Below are 18,893 nucleotides of genomic sequence, written 5' to 3' on the forward strand. Positions count from 1 at the left end.
CATGAAGAAGGGCAGATTCTGAAAATTCTGCCCTTGGGTCTTGCCCTTGTACCTGAAAGACCAGAAGCATAGCTCACCGTCTCTCTTTAGTCATTTTTAGGTTAGTAATGAGTGCTGTTCAACAGCTGTCTAATTCTAATAATAAACTTAATCAGCCTGGATATAGTTGGCATTGTATTTTGACAGAGATAGTAAAGATATTTTCATGGCATCTTGAGTATTGAAAGAACTTCCATACAATATAACTCAAGTATAATGTACCTACTGGGAGAAGCCAGTATACCTGTTTCTGTGTCAGTGCTAAAGATAATGGGATGAGAAAAGAAAAAAGGCAGAGTATGGAAGTTGTCAGAAGTTGAGAGAGAGTACAATTTAAGAGGTAAGAATATGGACCTTAAGCTCAGAAAGAAGAAGGTTCTGATGCTTTTTTTTTTTTTTTTTTTTTACCATATATAAGATATTTGCCTTGGCCAGGTTTGTTGCCCAACTTGGTTTGTTAAATGTTTGCGTTCATCTGTTTTCTGATCTGTATGGTGAGAATAATAATAACCATTGCTATTGGGCTTTGTGAGATTAAATGAGATGTCTATGTCAAGTGCTTTGCACAGTGGTAGGCCTGCTGTAAACACTCAGGAAGAGGATGGTTTTGATGAGGGGAGAAAATATAATATCCTGTTACAGGTTTGTTTAATTTAATAAGGATCTTTGTTTTCCCTGAGAAGAGACAGGAAGATGTATTCTAGAAGGAAATTTAACAATTCATGCATCTTTAGGATTGGTTTTGATTGTTTCTGCTTTTTTTTTCTTTCTTGTTTTTCTAACTGCTCCAGGTTGCTTCAGCTGGAAGGTTGCTAACATTTGCCTCTTTTGCTTCCTCTGTGGTATCAATGTCAGTGATTTCCAAAGTTCTTTACTTTTTCATGGAAATTATCTTTGTAACAGAATAATTCTTTATGAGTTTTTCTTGCACCTATCCACAACTTAGTTCTCATCTTTATGCTTTCTCTCCTTTTTAAAGTGCACATATGTGTATTCCTGTCACTGAACTCTTTTTATTGACTGTTTAATATTTTTATCGAAATATTTTTGAGCGATGTTCATAATGCTTGGCATTGATTCCTACCAGTGAGAAGAGGGGACGTCCTGGCAGCATGGAGTGGTATCCGTCCTCTTGTTACAGACCCCAAATCTGCAGATACCCAGTCTATCTCCCGAAATCACGTTGTTGATATCAGTGAGAGTGGCCTTATTACTATAGCAGGTATGAGGTACTACCTTGTTATTTTCTTTTCTTTTTTTTTTTTTTTTTGTTATAGGGACAGGGTCTCACCATGATGCCCAGGAGGGTCTTGAACTCCTGGGCTAAGGTGATTCTCCCATCTCAGCCTCCCAAAGTGTTGGGATTACAGGCATGAGTCACAACACCTGGCTTTCTGTCTTGTAATTTGGATGTGCTTTAGATACAAATTTGACTTAAATTGTCCTGCCAGAATCTCTTTTAACTTTATTGAACAAGCATTTTTTTTTTTTTATTCTGAGTAAAGTTTTACACAATCCCATGTTTGTTACAAACAACAGGAAAATTTTGTTATTGATAAGTTGATAAATGGTTAATTATAAGAAAAATAAGTGGTGGCAACCTGATGAATTGTCTGTCAATTTCTTTGTAGGTGGAAAGTGGACAACTTATCGGTCTATGGCAGAAGATACCATAAATGCTGCTATCAAAACTCATAATTTAAAAGCAGGACCAAGTAGAACAGTTGGGCTTTTCCTTCAAGGGGGTAAAGATTGGAGCCCCACACTCTACATTAGGCTTGTCCAGGATTATGGACTTGAAAGTGAGGTGAGTGTGCATTGCCACATCATCTTACTCTTTACCTAATCTCTCACTGTTGCCAGTAACAGAACTGGCAGCAATCAGATCTCCCTGATTGACATTTCCTTTTGCTGAATACATTTCTGCCAGTCTACTGTGGAAGGAAAAAAAGATGATCTCACTTTGCTTTACTTGCCCAACAAGCAATGTACACTTTATGAAATGTGTTTTATTAAAACGTGGAGTTTATTTGGTTTGTTTCTAGTGTATAGGACATCCCAAATTCTGTCTCAGGCACGAAGAAGGCTGTTCTTCAGAAGTGATATCAGGAGCAAAATGAGGCTGAAGCTTCATCAGTCATTGATACAGTGATGCATGTGTAAGAGAGTTAGTGCTGGCCTAAGCATTCGAAGCCCAAGTGGTTTCCTCCCACAAAATCAAAATCTAATACTCTCCGAGAGCTATTAGTTACAGGCTGTAAGAAAACTGACAAGATAAGCATGTGTGCTTTTTGCTTTGTGCCTAGAAGGTATTGATATTCAAAGTGCCTGCCTAACGCAGCTTTATTTCTCTAGGTGGCACAGCATCTTGCCGCCACCTATGGTGATAAGGCCTTTGAGGTGGCCAAAATGGCAAGTGTGACTGGCAAAAGGTGGCCTATTGTTGGAGTACGTCTTGTGTCAGAATTTCCATATATTGAAGCAGAGGTATGTGAATGATCACATAGGAATTTCATGTCCGCCATGGGATACCATTTATCTGTTCATTCGTCATCTTCTTTGAAAATTATATGTAGCTGAGTTTTAATGCACATGTGTCAGCTAAAACCATGACTACTATGTCTTTCCAATACAGATCCTTTTATTTATAAAATTTTAATCTTAACTCTGAAGCGACATTGATAGTGGTAATAATAACAATATAAAATATAGATTTCTTTTTTCTCCATCAAACTATCTCTAAACGTGTTAATTCACAGTTGTCCCTTTTGTGCATTTGCAGCTCTTTAAGTTTGCACCACTCATGTCCTACCTACATATCTTGTTGTGACAGTTTCTCAAAGATGTAGGTCTTGTTTCCCATCAAGCTTTCCAGTTTTGTGAAATCAGAGACCAGGCTTTGTATTTATTTGTAATTCACTGTGCCTTAAAATATCGATGTCCAGTGAACATTTACTTCTTGATTGAATTCAGGGTTCCTATATTCTGGTTACTCTAAGACAAAAAACTATACAGACTGAAGAGGTGAGATCATAACTTTTTGACACTCGTCCTTTTCCTAGTCAGCTATGTAAATTAAAATCCACATTATGTATAAGCATAGAGAGGTAAATGATGACTGTGGATGGTTAATGAGAAGTGATGCAATTTGCATGTTTATGCCAGGTTCTATTCAGGAAAAAGGCATCAACTCTTGTCCAATTTTTGCCATTTTCCAAACCTCCTTTGGCAGGCAGATGGAAAACTTGTGTGGTGCCACTGTTTGTCTCATGCCTGCTGGAGGACCAGAGAGTATAAAGAAAAATGTTACCTTTCTGAAGCACACATTTATTATTTTTTTAGTGAAACTTCATTTCTCATTTTCTAAAGAAGGGTGTCAACTAATAATTTTTCTTTAATTCAAACTCAGGTGAAATATGGGATTAAAGAGTATGCCTGCACTGCTGTGGATATGATTTCACGTCGTACTCGCCTGGCCTTTCTAAATGTCCAGGCAGCAGAGGAAGCCCTACCCAGGATTGTTGAACTGATGGGCAGGGAACTGAATTGGGATGATCATAAGAAGCAGGTATTATATAGAAGTCTTTAAAACCACAATTCCTATTGTAAACGTGGAATGGCTTAATTTGTTAGTAGAAGCTAGCATAGTTTTTGATGATAACCTTAGATTTCTTACCAGTTTTTCTGTGTGTAGTGTTTAATATTGTTAGGCCTTAGGAAAATGGAAAGATACTCTTGTACCAAAATTTAGTTGTTTATGGAAAATCTTTTGTAGAAAATGCTCATAAATTTGTGGTCATAATTCCTGAAAAAGAAAGATAATAATGATTGTAGTATGGAACCTTTTCTAGTTTTCATTGAAAACACTCTTGGAACATAATCAGTGAGAGGCACACTCCTGCTAATGTGCCTTTCGTAAGAAGTGTGGTTTTTCTGCCTGAGCACTAAATGCGTATCATTTGTGTCAATTGAGATTTTATATTTATATTCCAAATTTTAAAAGCCGGTGATGCTCAGATGCATACACACACACACACACACACACACACACGCACAACACATACATATACACGGACACAAACATACACACAGGGTTAGGCTAAGTAGATCTGTATGTTTTTTTAATGAACCCAACTATTTTGATATGCAGAGGGTAATGAATCATTTTTATATATTCATAAAATACTTCCTATATTCATTGGGCTCTGTTCCTTTCCCTCAGGATCTCTTGAATCCATTTCATTTAGGCACTTTTGCCACCACTTTGCTACATTAGCTGTGGTCAATCTCACCAGTAACCTCCAGGTTACTCAATAAATTTGTTAACTTTCAGTCCTTGTTTTACTTGGCCAATTAGCAGCATTTGGCACAATTGATTCCCCCCTCCTTCTTGAACAATATTTTGCTTTCTGGAACACCACCTCTCTTGGATCTCCTCTTACCTCCCCAAAACTACTACTCCTGTAGACTCTTCCATGTCATAAATAGCTATCCTTCAGTTACTCAAGCCTAAACAATAGTATCATACTTTATGCATTCTCTTACACCCTACCTAAATCCATCAGCAAATCATACCATATTTGTTTAAATAACAGTTTGAATTCAACCCTTTCATTTAAAAAATTATTTTATTTTTGAATTTTTTTAACAAACACTTGTGTTGAAGTGAATTCAACCATTTCTTAACACAACACATCCAACTGCCATCACCCTGATTCAGGTTACCGGTGTCTGTTACATGGATTACCGCAATAGCTTCCCTCCCCTAAACTGGTGTCCCCTCTTTAACAACTTCAGAGTTCAGTTTATTAATACAAATCCTGATCATTGGATATGTCAGTGTGAAATTCAAAGGGAAGGCTTGGGCTAGAGATATAAATTTGAGTTGATATTTAAGCCATCAGACTGGGTGAGATTATATAGGGAGTTAATGTAGTCAAATAACGAAAACAGTCCAAAGGCCAAGCACTGGAGAATACCAAAGTTTAGAAGCATAGGATATAAGGAAGAATCCAGGAAAAAGGGAAAATAATAGCTAATGAGGCTAGATGAGGTGTAAGAAGATGCAAGAGGGAGTTTTGGTAAGAAAGTATATCTTAGTTCATTTGGGCTGCTATAACAGAAATACCATAGACTGGGTGGCTTAAACAACAAACATTTATTTCTCATGGTTCTAGAGGCTGGGAAATCCAAGATCAAGGCATCAGCAGATTTGGGATCTGGTGGGGGCCTGTGTCCTAGTTTATAGACTGACATTGTATTGCTGTGTTCTCCCATGGCATGAGTGAATGAACATTATTGGGCATCCATGATACATGCTGACAGTGCAAGGAAAGCATTGGTCACATGGTCTGTTTTTAAAGTATTCTCATTCTGGTATAGATTTCCAAAGATGGTTACATATCAGAGTCACCTGGGAAATGTGGGAGAAAAGGGTTTGATTTTAGGAGTTTCTTAATCCTGATCATGTCTCTGACAGGGATAAAATTAACCCCCATTTTATAGCTGAGAAAGGTTCACAGAGTAAGACTCTTTTCAGAGTTTATACCAACAGTCAATTGTAGAGCAGAGATTGAAACCAGGTATTCTGATCCTAGATCATAAGCTTTCTCGATCCTGTCTTGCTGCGTCTGCATTAGCTGTACTGGTTTATAGCTATTGAAGTCTTGAGCTTTAGTTTGATTAGCTAAAGCTTTGTACAGAGGCAGCACAGGAATGAAACTTACTCCTGTGCTTCTGTCAGTCCTTTTACCATATAGAAGGATTGGGGATGATGTGTTCTTCCAAAAATTATGGTTGGAATGATTTGAATATGCAGGAACATATTTTATGCTAGGAATTCAGGCTGTAGGAGGTAGGAAGGAGGAAGAAAATTCTGTAAACTGGTTGTGTTTGGCCCTACCAAGGAAGCTAGATTTAACTTCAGTTCATATTTTATGAACAGATTTATGTGCTCAGAAATACTCTCCCATCCCCCTTAACAAAGTAACATAAATAAAGATCTAAAGCTATTACTCAGTATCTGAGATGTAGGAGTATTAATGAGAGCTATGGACAGTCCAGAGAGAACAAGGAGAGGGGGAAAAAGAATTAAAAGGTTAGAAAGTTGGACTTCTGAGAAAAGGTTAAAAGCATTGGGATTATTTAACCTGCAAAAGTGAAAGAGGAACAAGGTGATAAATAACTCTCTGTAGATGAATTGTGCTTGTTTTTACCAGTCAATACTTAATGAGTGGCTTGTATACTGAACATTGCCCCAAATATTTTAGGAGAATACTAAATAGCTCATAGTTTTAAGATCTTAAAATCTAATTGGGTTGTTATAACACATGTACAGCTCTGACATTTATGCATATTTTCCAAAATTTGGAGAAATATTTCGAGAAACTGTTACTCAAGACCAAAATCCAACCAACTTGGAAGAACTGATTAAGGAAGAAGGCAATGTCTTGGGGAGTTGGGGATTGTTAGAATAGTTGGCAGGAACATTTAGAGAAAAAAAATTGCCAAATGGTGTTATGCAGGGTACAAATTAATATATGTGAAAAGATGACTAAATGGTCAAAAGAGTGTGAGAAATTCTGAGTTAAACAAATAAAAGCACTTCCTTTAGTGCAATTGCAATTAGAACCTTTAAAATGGTTATGTATGTTTTCAGTTTCCAAAAAGGAACTTATTTGGAGACAGACCCAACTCTCACTTTTTGGTAGAACTGGGTAGGAAGGGGGCTAGTACTTAGAACATATTTTGGGAAATGCTGCCCTATACAATTTGACAAAATGGATTTTATCATGTTCAGACAAAAGATTCATTTTTCATTCAGAGACTATAAAGAGAAGACATTTAAGTAGACTGAGAGTCTCACAAAAATACAGTTTTTTTTCAAAATTGATTCCATTGAGGAGGAAAAAGGGGAGGCATGTGAAGACTTTGAGTGACTGATTAAAGCAAGCTGATAAATACCAAATGTAAAACAGATAGAAGCCAAGTGCTCAAAAATGGAAGGAGTGATATCAGGAATAATGTGGATGTATATGAGTAGTGTCAGGTGTTGTTTGAGTGTTGGGGAAAAAATACTCAGGGCACCAAATGTAATGTTTAAAAATTGAAGAAAAAAACAAAAGCAAGTAAGACCTAATCTAGGTCATTGCTTAAGGTGACAGGCATCATATTCTTCAATGCTGGAGAGTAAGGAGAACTATTCAATTTATAATTTACTATCAATATCTTTTTCCTTTTCTCTCCCTATTTTTATGTGTGAAAAGAGCAAAATATAAATATTGGTAAGAACGAATAGATATTGAAATAGGAGGCTACTCTGAATGAGTTTTATGCCAGTCCAGAAAAATTATACCTTAGAGTACTCAGAGAATTTGCAGTTAAGATTCTCTTGCTTGGGATCAGCTTACTGTTCGACTTTAAACTACTGTAGGAAACAGGAATGGGGAATGGAACCAGAAGACAGAATGGGCAAATGTAATACCAAATTTCAAAAATGAGAGGAAAGAAAAATATAGTTTGCAACCTAGAAACTAATGGTCTTGGCATTGATCTTGCATGGTTTTCTAGATTGTGACATTTTAAGTTTTTTTTTTAATCAGCATTTATCAAGAAATAGTGATCACAGAAGCTAGTAAGGAATCATTTAGGCAAAATGGCAAAATCATTTCAGATATCTCCTTTTTTTTTTTTGAGACAAGGTCTTGCTATGTTGCCGAGGCTGGAGTGCAGCGATGTGATCATGGCTCAGTACAGCCTTAAACTCCCAGGCTCAGGTGATTCTCCCACCTCAGCTTCCCAAGTACCTGGGACTACAGGCATGCACCACCATGCCCAACTAACTTTAAAAATATTTTTTGTAGATACATGGTTTTGCCATGCTGTCCAGGCTGGTCTCAAACTCCTGGGCTCATGTGATCCACCTGCTTCAGCCTCTCAAAGTGCTGGGATCATAGGCATGAGCCATCACACACGGTCCTCATTTCCTTTTTAGATAGAGCAAGCAGATGGCTAGATTAGGGAATTTTGATTCTATAAAGCATTTTAGAAAGCCCCATATGATATCTGTAAAATTGGTAGATTTATAACCAGTTAAATGACAGTGTTGGCCTCAGAAGAGGTTTCTGGTAGTAAGTCATAAGCACCTTGTCCTAGATCTTGACCTAGTCTACCTTGATTCAAATGGTTAAATTACAGTGTTGATGGCATGCATCTTTGATGTACCAATAGCAAGATACCAGAGGGAGAGTGAATGTTTGATGATGGATTGAAACAATGGATGAAATTTCATTAGATATAATTTAATAGAGATAAATGGCAAACCTTACATTAGGTAGGAAAACAACTCCATCCATTCAAGATAGATTTGACAAGGCTTAACAATAGCACATGTGAAAAAGAAATATGGTTTTAGTTAACTGTGAATGCATAGCCGTTAACAGTGGACCATGGCTGCCCCCAAATCCAATTGCAATCTTAAGCTGCATTAATAGAAATCATATATCTAGATTGATGACGCTGATAGTTACTCCCTTCTAGGTACTTGCCAGATCTCTGTTGCAGTGTTGTATTTTGTTCTGATAATTGTATTATATGACAAACCGGTTGTGGTCTGGAAGAAATTATACAACATGGTCTAGGGATTTGAAATAATGTTTTATATAGTAGTTCTAGACTAAAAGAAAACTCTTAAGGAGGAAAGCACATGATACTATCTTTAAATACTTATTAAACTGTGATACAGAAAAAAAAACACATTAGGTTCATTCTACTGTGGGAAAGATTTGTTAATCCCCCCAAAACTGGAAGAATTTCAAGGAGGTGGATTTAATCTCACTGTAAAACCTTCTAATAATTGGAAGCAACTTTCAGCAGTATTAAGTTACCTCCCCAGTGCTAGAGTTGTTTAGACAAAGGCTTTGTTCTTCCATTTTTGGAATGTTATAAAGGAAATGTGGGGTAAGGGAAGTACATTGAGTACCGTTTATGAAAAAATATCTTCCCGCTTTGAAATTCCATAATTCCTTGCTTGATGGAGTATAGATAAATTACATACACAATGAAGGGCCATAAATTGAGAAAGAAATTGTTTTTGCAGGGAAGCATCAGAGGTGGCATTTCCAAGGAGATGGATTTTGAACACGTTGTGTAGAAAATGCTGGGTAAAAGCAGTGGAACAGCAAGATAATTTTATTTATGAAAACTGGTGGATTTTCTTGTGAAAAATCTGCCAGCAAAAAATGCCCTTGGCGATGGAGACTTCACAGACAAGTTTTGTGTATGAGATACGCATGTATACACACACACACACAAACACACACATTTTAAATTTATTTTTTTAAGCTGAGAGAATTATTTCACATTGATAATTTTTTATTTTGTTATTTAAGAACATGAAGGAAGAATATTTCTAATATTTATTTCCTAAGACAAAGGAAAGCAGGAAAGGAATCATGTCAGAAAAAACAACTGATGGCTGGGCACAGTGCTTCATGTCTGTAATCCCAGCACTTTGGGAAGCTGAGGCAGGAGAATCACTTGAGCCCAGTAGTTCAAGACCAGCTTAGGCAACATAGGGAGACTCCATCTCTACAAATAATAATAATAATAAAAAATTAGCCAGGCATGGTGGCATGTGCCTGTAATCCCAGCCACTTGGGAGGCTGAAGTGGGAGGATTGAGCCTGCAAGGTAGAGGCTGCAGTGAGCCATGATTGTGCTCCTACACTCCAGTCTGGGCGACTGAGCAAGACACTGTCCCAGAAAAAAAGTTTATGTCCTCAAGAAAAATCAATAAGGGGTCTTATCACCGACATAACCAAACACGTATAAACACATTTCATGCAAGTGTATGTGTCATTGTTTCATTTTCTTCATTTAACTTCACACTGGCACTGTTCTTCAGACCAGAATTTGGGAACCATTGAGTTCACAAGATCCTTTGATAGGAAGTTGGGGAATTTAAGACTTGTTCTAGGTTATAGTCAGTAACAGTCAATTTCAAACTCTGAGTGGTTCATCGCAGCAAGCATTTCTTCTTCCCTCACATTACATGAAGGCTGCATGTTAGCTGCTGTGGCTCTTCTCCGCATTCTAGATTGGCTTCAGATCTCATCTGAGATGTGCCCTTCTTATGGCACAGGAGTAAGAGGCTAAGCAAACCTATAAAGTTACCATGAAAGCTTTTACTCAAAAGTAGCATATATCATACCTATTCATGTTCCACTGGCCAAATAAGTCACATGGCCAGCTCACATCAATACAGTTGAGAAGTGTATGTGTGGCGGAGAATGTGTGTGTGTGTGTGTAACATAACATATATATGAGGAAAGAGATTTGTGAACAATATACGCTACAATGAAGTCATTTCGGAAGTTTTTAGATGGGAGAGTGACGTGATGAAAACTAAGAAAGACAATATTTGCAGCAGCAGTTAGTATTAATTGACACTGGGGACATTGAAAACAGGAAGAATAACTTGAGGATAGCTCATTTCTTCTCATGACTCTGTAACTTCACCTAAGTATCAGAATCTCAGTGGCAAAATCTCAGCACAGCTAATCTCATGAGATATACCTTCGTACTTCATGTCACATTATAGTGACAAATCCAAGTTATCTTGGGTTTGTCCAAATCCAAGTTGTTCAAATCCAAGATATCTTCACCTTTAATTACTTTCTTTGTCACTGAACTACAAGAATTTGATCCTGTAGATTTTGCTGGTTAATTTCTGTGTAAGAATATTCAGCAGTAAAAAAACAAAATATTAAAACATGCAGCAACATGAATGAATCTCAGAATTACTATCCTATGTGAAAGCAGTCAAACAGAAGACTACGTACTATATGAAACCTTTTATAAGAAATTCCAGAAAAGGCAAACTCTGGTGACAAGAAGGCAGTCAGTGTTTGCCTGTGTCGAGAGATCATGGGAATGGATCAGCTGCAAATGGACATGAGGAAAGTTTTAGAGTGATGGAGATGCTGTAGATCTTAATCATGGTAGCAGGTACATTTTATTCAATATAAATTATACTTCAATGAAACTGGAAGAAATAAAAAAATTGTGCTGGTTAGATAAGTGAGGATCAACTTCATTTTATGAAGATCAACAGTAAAGGAAGAAAAATCAGTAATGCTTTCCACGTATCTTTGAACTTTGTGTGTATCTCTGTTTTAGGAGCAACTTGAAACAGCCAGGAAGTTTCTATATTATGAAATGGGCTATAAATCTCGATCAGAACAGTTAACGGATCGCTCTGAAATTAGCCTACTGCCTTCAGACATTGACAGGTACTTACAATAAGTGTCTATCTTTTTCTCTCTTTTTTTTGTTGGCCTATGTAAGTATATTTTTCCATTATTTAATCTTGTGTTCCAGGTATAAGAAGAGATTTCATAAGTTTGATGCAGACAAGAAAGGCTTTATTACCATTGTTGATGTTCAGCGTGTATTAGAGGTAATTTTCTTTGGTTCGATGTCAGCCTCTGATACTAGAAGAATGTAAAGATATTAGATGTTTTTCTCATCTAGTGTTTTCTACAAGTAATATTTTTATTATAATTTTTAAAAGATTAGTAATGTTAGTAAAAGCATATGCATAATTTTTTTTCTTTTTGTTTTGAGACAGAGTCTCACTCTGTTGCCCAGGTTTTGAGACAGAGTCTCACTCTGTTGCCCAGGCTGGAGTGCTGTGTGTTGCACGATCTCAGCTCACTGTAACTTCCTCTTCCTGGGTTCAAGCGGTTCTCCTGCCTCAGCCTCCAGAGTAGCTGGGACTACAAGTGCGTGCCACCATGCCTGGCTAATTTTTAAAATACTTTTTGCAGAGATGGGGTTTCACCATGTTGGCCAGGCTGGTCTCGAACTCCTGACCTCAACTGAGCTGCCCGCCTTGGCGTCCCAAAGTGCTGGGATTACAGGCGTGAGCCACCTTGCCCAGCCAAAGAATATGCATAATTTTTAATCAAACTATCATTCTGTGCTTTTCTTTTACTTAGAGTATCAATGTCCAAATGGATGAAAATACACTCCATGAAATTCTAAATGAAGTCGATTTGAATAAAAATGGACAGGTTGAACTCAATGAATTTTTGCAGGTAAGTTGTGGTGAAAGAAACAAGGATATTTGCTTTTATCTTTTGTTTGTCATGATCGTAAATGCCTGTTCAAGAATGGATATTTAAGTCCACACAATTGTCAGATTATTCTGAAGAAGAAAGCTCGAAGCCAGCAGAGGTTGATATGTCTGCCCTCAAGTGTAAGGCTGAACTGTGGTGCATGTTCTTTTCCTTTTATTGTATAAGAAACATTCCGTTATGTTGGGCAATTTAGATTAAATCCAAGTTATTTATCATAAAGGGTTGAATATGAAGCATGCTTTTTAAAGACATACGCCGTGGCGTATCACCGCTGGACCTTTTTCTTTTACTTACTTTTCTTTTACTTACTTTTTCTTTTCCTCTACTTCATAAGAGGCAACACAAGATTTCTAGTCTTTTATGTAGAAAATTTTTAAAAAGTATGGTTCCATTCACTAATGAATCATATTCATTTGAGAAGTTAGTGATTAGATTCTGGCATTATAAAGAACTAGAAAAACATAAGGAAGGAAACTTGTACTTTGGGGTCGAGACCATATAATTTAAATATTTCCATTTCCAATTGTTAATTTATTCAAGGCTCTGTTGTTTCATCTTTGTAGTCATGCAGGAAATAAATTTTGTTACTTTAACTTCAAACTGGATGCCACATATTGTTTCTTAAAAGAAATTTCAACAAACCCATACATTATTTCTAGCTGTCCATATGACTCTGATCATATGAAGAATGTATTGGGTTTCCAAGCAGCTAGGTTTTTTTCTGTAGTGCTTCTTGGGCAGGTATTTCAAATGAATGCCAGGTCTTGCTTGCACCATGGCAATGATGAATGCTGAACATGAAATAAATTAATGCTGGGGATTTTGGTCAATGTCAGCCCTTTCTTCACTGTGTCAAGTTAAACAAACAAGATCAAGGCAAAGGAAATGGTAATTGTCTCTCTGGAGATGAGCTGCAGATAAGAGCATTGTTGAATCTAAATGCAGAAAATTTTCACAGGTTGTGTCCAGCATTACAAAAAAGAATGTTTGGTTCTTTAGCTTACTGTTTAACTAAATACACATTTTAAATTGAATTTAAAATTTATGCTTGGGAATTAAAGCACCATTTAATGCATTTTTTGTGTAGTTTTTCCGGAGAATATTTTATTGTTGCCCTCACAATGTTAGAAAACTTTTCTTCAAAGAAATGGCCTGTGCTTCATTTCATATGTGTTGTAAATAAACAGCAGAATTTAGGGTTGAAAGACATGGCACTTTAGAAACAATAAGAATCTGATTTTATGAATATGCTATGTGGTTTAGGTTTTAAGTAATTTCCTTGAATGCGGTTGAGTTAAAAGCAGGAGATAATTTAAACTATCTGCAGGTTTTCTTGTAGAGTTTTTTTTTTTTTAAATAATTGAATATTTTTTGTCCAATTCCAAATGAAAGGGACTATTCTTGCTTCTACTAAGAACAAATACACAGTATAATTTTCAACTTTAAAATGCTGACCATATTCCTCATGAAATATATTCACACCCAAATGTTATTTTTTTCTTGTAATATGGTTTCTAGATACATGTAGTGTTTAAAGAAAACTTTGAGTTTTCAGAAGTTGGCACATCATACACTGTGTATGGCTTAGAAAACCTCTGGCTTTGTCAGTTGTGTTAGCTCTGATAAACTTCGCAGGTCTTCCTGAAATCAGAGACAAAGCAATAAACAATAAATTGTTCTGTCTTTAGATGTCAGCATTCCTTATGTTACACCATTCCTCAGATGTAAAGTATATTTGGAGGGTTTTTTTGAGTTTTTTTTTTTTTAACATTTTGCTCTTCTGCAGACTAAGAGCCCATGTTTATCCCATTAAATATATTTTTTGAATATAGATACGATTTTTAATAATCTTCACAGAAGGATCACTATAGATATCTCGTGGTTATATGACTTTATTTCTAAGTCTGGGTTTTAATGACACTTTTGCATGTAGGAGTCCATCTCTAATAAGCAATAGCTTGTGAAACAGCTTTTAATAAGGTCATGAAATTCTGATCCAGCCCCTTAGCAGATGTCTCTGACTCTTATTCAGAGCTCTTTTTAAGCAACGTGTATCTATAGGCTAAAAGCTATAAACCTAAAATTATTTTGAGAATTTACATACATACATAGATACATCATATATATATAATGTGTGTATATATATGTGTGCATGTGTGTATATACATATGACGAATAGCTAAATCTTTTTAAAATAAATAAAAAAGATTAGGGAAGTAAGATCAAGAAAAGCAAATAGTTGAAACCACATCAAACTTGAAAAGGAAAAAAATCCCTATGCTCATAATTGCAAAGTGCCTTCCAGATTAAAGGCCTTTGCCCGCTGCCTGCATGTAATTTCAAGACTAATTCTGATTTTATCCATTGGATAAAAATGAATTAGCTAAAATCTGGGCTGTGGAGTGCTTTTAATTCTTAAGGTAGATCTCTGGGTCCATTTTCAAGGAATTAAATGTAAATTACGTTAAAAAGTCTTTAAGGAATTTGGATTTAGGGGACTTGAAGTTGTCAAGTACAGTAACATTAAAAAAAGGGTAGATAAATATAGGTCATGGTTTGTCTTTGTTCAATCCCTGAGATTCCTTTTTAAGATTTTAAATGGAATTAAAGATCCAATATTTGAAGTTGCTAAAAAAAAATAATAATAATAAAAGTGCCTTAAGCACATTAAAAGACAAAAAGATGCATTAAGATTTGCTTTTAGAGGCAGGCTAATTTACTAGATGGATGTAGTTTTTGCAGCAGTGGTGAAATACCTGCTTCTTCCCCTCTTTTGGAAATGTTTAAAAATTAGACTTTTCTTATCTGAGCTGTAGTACTTGTTAAGGTTTTTGATGGAGCACTTAATTACCTCTGTCTGCTGTAATGCTAACGATTATAATGCCATGAAGAAGAGAGTAAGCTGGCCTGCGTTCTGAATCTGTTGCATATTTTCTCTTTAAGCTGATGAGTGCTATTCAAAAAGGAAGGGTATCTGGAAGCCGGCTTGCTATACTAATGAAAACTGCAGAAGAGAACCTCGACAGAAGAGTTCCAATTCCAGTGGACCGTAGTTGTGGAGGATTGTGAGTCTGGGCAGTAAATCCACAGCCAACAAACATAGGAACGACAAATCACCATGTAACAACCAGAGATGACTGAAACCACCCTCAAATAATGAATGTGGATAGCTGCCTTTTTTAACACTAGAAAACATTCCAAAACTTTAGGGTATTGGTGTATTTGCCAGCTTTATTTGCTGTACTTTATTTGTATTTGCCATTCAGTCTAGCTTTTAAGTGTATTTTATTCTTTTTCTCATTTTCAATGCACATTAGTTTTGCATCTATTTTGTGACCTGTTAGATGTGACACATTCACTGTTTGTTTATTCCTTTATTCTAAATGAGTTCTAAAAACAGAACATTTGGGCAAAAATTGAAAAAAGCTGGAGAAATTTTGTGACATGCATATAGACAGCTTGTGTTATTAAAAAGAATTACCTATTGAAATGATAGTGTTTCTGGAGATTTCTCAGCTCCATCTTCCTCCAGCTTGTCCTACCTTCCTCATGCAAACACTGTTCCACATTTTTATATGTAGAGCATGACTGGCTAACTGGAGAGGGAAGGAAAAGTGTAGATCTGGTTATAGGAGCAAGTCCCAAAGAGAAACTCTGAAAGCTTCCAGAATCACAGGTAGAAGATAAGGATAGCATTGACATTTGCTGGGAGTTACAGTGATAGTTTCGTCTCAGCAGTTCATTTTTTTCTTCAGTCACTGCTGGTTTTCTTTGACTAATACAGTTGCCAGGAAGATCCTTGCTCTTCTTACTTTAAAACCAGCATTTAAGTGGCAATTTGGATGTAATGGAATGAGACCAAATTTATCTAATTATTACAGTAGTAATACATTTAAAAGTTAAAAATGTGTTTTTATATATTCACATATAACAAAAGATTCAATTCCGAAGCCTAAATTTTGAAGCATGTAGTATTTTCAAATCTAGCTTACCATCTTTTTTGGGGGTACTTGCAAACATAGTGTAGGAGGATAGAATAGACTTTAGTTAACTTTAATTATATGTAAAATAAGGCACAAAACCAGTTTCCAAGGTCAACGTGGTTGCTTAAAGTCTTTCCCCTTCTGTACTCCATGGAACTATTCTCAGTAAACCAAAAACAAAAATGGAAAAATAATCACCACCCCCCATCCTGACACACACACAGTCCAAAGCAAAAGTCAGTGTGTATTGAATTTAACAAGTAATGCAGTTTGGGATGCTCTTGCTATATTTTGGTGGCATTTTAACTAGTTATCTGAATATTTATTAATCGTACTTCCTCTTGTCAAGTTACCTACTTACTTTTTTGTTGTTTTTTTAACATCAGATTCTGTATCTAATAGGAGATGTAACACGTCATTTCGCGGCAGGTTTTTATTGCACAGACTTGAAGTCTTAGTTATTTTTTAAACTGGCACATAAAACACTTTTGTGCTGTTATTTTTATTTATGTCAATACTGCAGAGTAGCTTTATGCCTTATTCAAGTGGATTCTGAGCCTGTATGTCACAATGTAAACACTGGAGGTTCACTCACCTACGCACCCACCCACCACCTCTGAAACAAACAGAAACTGCAAAGAAAGACAGCATCTTAGCTCATTTTGTTTTTAAATGAAGTTTTAGATGCTTGCCACTTCCTAAGGGAAAACCTAAAACAGAGCAAGTGATGCTCCCAGGTATCACTGTGAACTTTCTTCTTTCAAAGTGTGAATTTTTACACTGGCTTTTTCATTTTTTTAAAGCAAATGAAAGCTTGTGGCTTTACAACTTAGTGTTTGTTTTCTAACTGGATAACAAATTTCATTGTTTAGAACCCAGTGACACTTAATAGGTAGATGAATTGTCCTTTAAAATATCCCAGATGATATTCACAATATGGTACATTTGTACTCTCTCTCTCTGTTTTTCTCTCTTTCTCTTTCCAGTTAGATCAAGATAACGATGACTTGTACCCTCCCTGATTCCATTACAGTAGGGCCGGGTCAGATCTGTGTGTGTTAAACAGGCCTTGTTTGTGCATGCTTTGCTATAAATGAAGTTCCTTTAAGGACAAAGAAAAGCACACTTTTCTTCTTCTGAGCATCTCTGCTTTTACTTTAAATCTGCTGATTTCTAAAACATAGAGTCCTTCACCAATCCCATAGACTCAATTTGGAAATGAACTGATTTCAAGCCGTTACTGTGAACAAAGCACCCCAGCATTTTGTATAAGTTCTTAATTAAACCTGTACAGCTTCTTTACCTGATTTAAGAAAGGGAGACAAGAAATAGGGAGGAATAAGCTTCTTTAAAATTCATTCCAAGCACAAAAGAATTTTTTTCCTTTGCATATAAACTTGACATCAGTTGATTCTGTTGGGGTCGTGGTGGGTATGCAGGGATTGCCTTTTATTATCAAGTGATTTATTTCAAGAGCCTTTGAGGGGATTCAGGTGAAGGAACCCCCATCTGTGCTGGAGAGTTGGATACTCCTTTAAATAGCCCCCACCACAGTCATAACAATAATGATAATGCTGGATTATTTGTTAAGCCAAGGTTGTCTGCCTCATATCCATCATGCTGTTTGCAATATTCTTGCTTTCAATCAATTTATACTGAGTGTAACTTTAGGATTTCTGCTATTAAATGCATGCTCTCTGTTCTGCTTCAGTTTCTGGCTTTGCTTTGTCTGTTTGAAAATATGTAGCTTCCTCTTTTGTACAACAAAAAAACTCATTCTCACTTTTACTAAATATACTGTAAGAGTCATCATTGATGTTATTTTTCTCTTATGTATCTGTAAAGATTTTTGGCATATGAATGTAATATTAAAGTCAATGATGCTATAACTTGCAATGTTTGCATCATGTCAGCCTTTTTTAAGGAGTGAAAAAGCCCTACTATGTTTTTAAAGAATAGCAAGTGTAAGCTCAGTACTAGAGTGGATATACACACTGCATGTTTTCATATGTGGCACTTTTATGTATTGTGTTCGGTTATTGTTCTAGATTGGACTGTTAAATACTATGTTTGAGGCTGGGTTGTCATTTTTATAACTGTCTTGGTGTTTTATGGCCATTATTTATTACTTTTGATATACAGAATGAGCTGCATGCATTTATAGAGCAATAAGAGGATGTATTTAATGTGCCTTGTTTTTAACTGAATAAGAACTGGAAGCATGAATCAATAAAACTGATTAAAATTGTCCATTTGCTAGCATTTTGATGTCACTTGCAGTCAGATAACTTTGATTACTGTTGAAGTTTTTAAAAAGTTTGAAAATATTTTTACAAACTGTATTTTTGATGGCACAAAGTGAAATATCTACAGAGATAGATGTAATTTTATAAGACTGCCAGAATTATTTGTATTAATTTGTTGCTGTAGCCTTTAGGGCATGACTTCTATATTTGTGCAATCCTATTCTACAATTACATTCATCCTATTACAACTCAGTTGAATTCTTTTTTCTTTTCCTTTCCTTATTTATTTATTTTTTTTAATCTACCAGAGCCTTTCAGCCTAAGCGTTCCCAGGCACACTGATGAATTTTATCATAACTAAAATCAATAGAAATGAATGGGAAAGATTACATAATCCATTTTGATCATCTTACATGTCAAGTTAGTGCAGGGTTGCCAAGTGTTGATAAATGCTCTGACAGAAAAAAAATGCTATATATTTTCATT

At 35.9% G+C, this 18,893-nt stretch overlaps 1 protein-coding gene across 2 annotated transcripts in view; it reads left to right on the plus strand.

The window, feature by feature from the left end:
• LOC112617063 (glycerol-3-phosphate dehydrogenase, mitochondrial) overlaps window positions 1-18,655 on the plus strand; it is a 247,956-nt gene extending 229,301 nt beyond the window's left edge. For both annotated transcript variants that reach the window (XM_025373795.1, XM_025373794.1), the window contains 8 exons: window positions 1,127-1,261; window positions 1,671-1,846; window positions 2,395-2,526; window positions 3,449-3,607; window positions 11,217-11,329; window positions 11,418-11,496; window positions 12,038-12,136; window positions 15,122-18,655. In XM_025373795.1, coding sequence (XP_025229580.1) covers window positions 1,127-1,261; window positions 1,671-1,846; window positions 2,395-2,526; window positions 3,449-3,607; window positions 11,217-11,329; window positions 11,418-11,496; window positions 12,038-12,136; window positions 15,122-15,247 — 1,019 coding nt within the window. In that variant the 3' untranslated portion in view covers window positions 15,248-18,655. The remainder of the gene's footprint in view (window positions 1-1,126; window positions 1,262-1,670; window positions 1,847-2,394; window positions 2,527-3,448; window positions 3,608-11,216; window positions 11,330-11,417; window positions 11,497-12,037; window positions 12,137-15,121) is intronic.
• Window positions 18,656-18,893: the final 238 nt, after the last annotated feature.

The sequence above is a fragment of the Theropithecus gelada genome, unplaced genomic scaffold (genome assembly GCF_003255815.1).
Source record: "Theropithecus gelada isolate Dixy unplaced genomic scaffold, Tgel_1.0 HiC_scaffold_15875, whole genome shotgun sequence".
Classification (NCBI taxonomy): domain Eukaryota; kingdom Metazoa; phylum Chordata; class Mammalia; order Primates; family Cercopithecidae; genus Theropithecus; species Theropithecus gelada.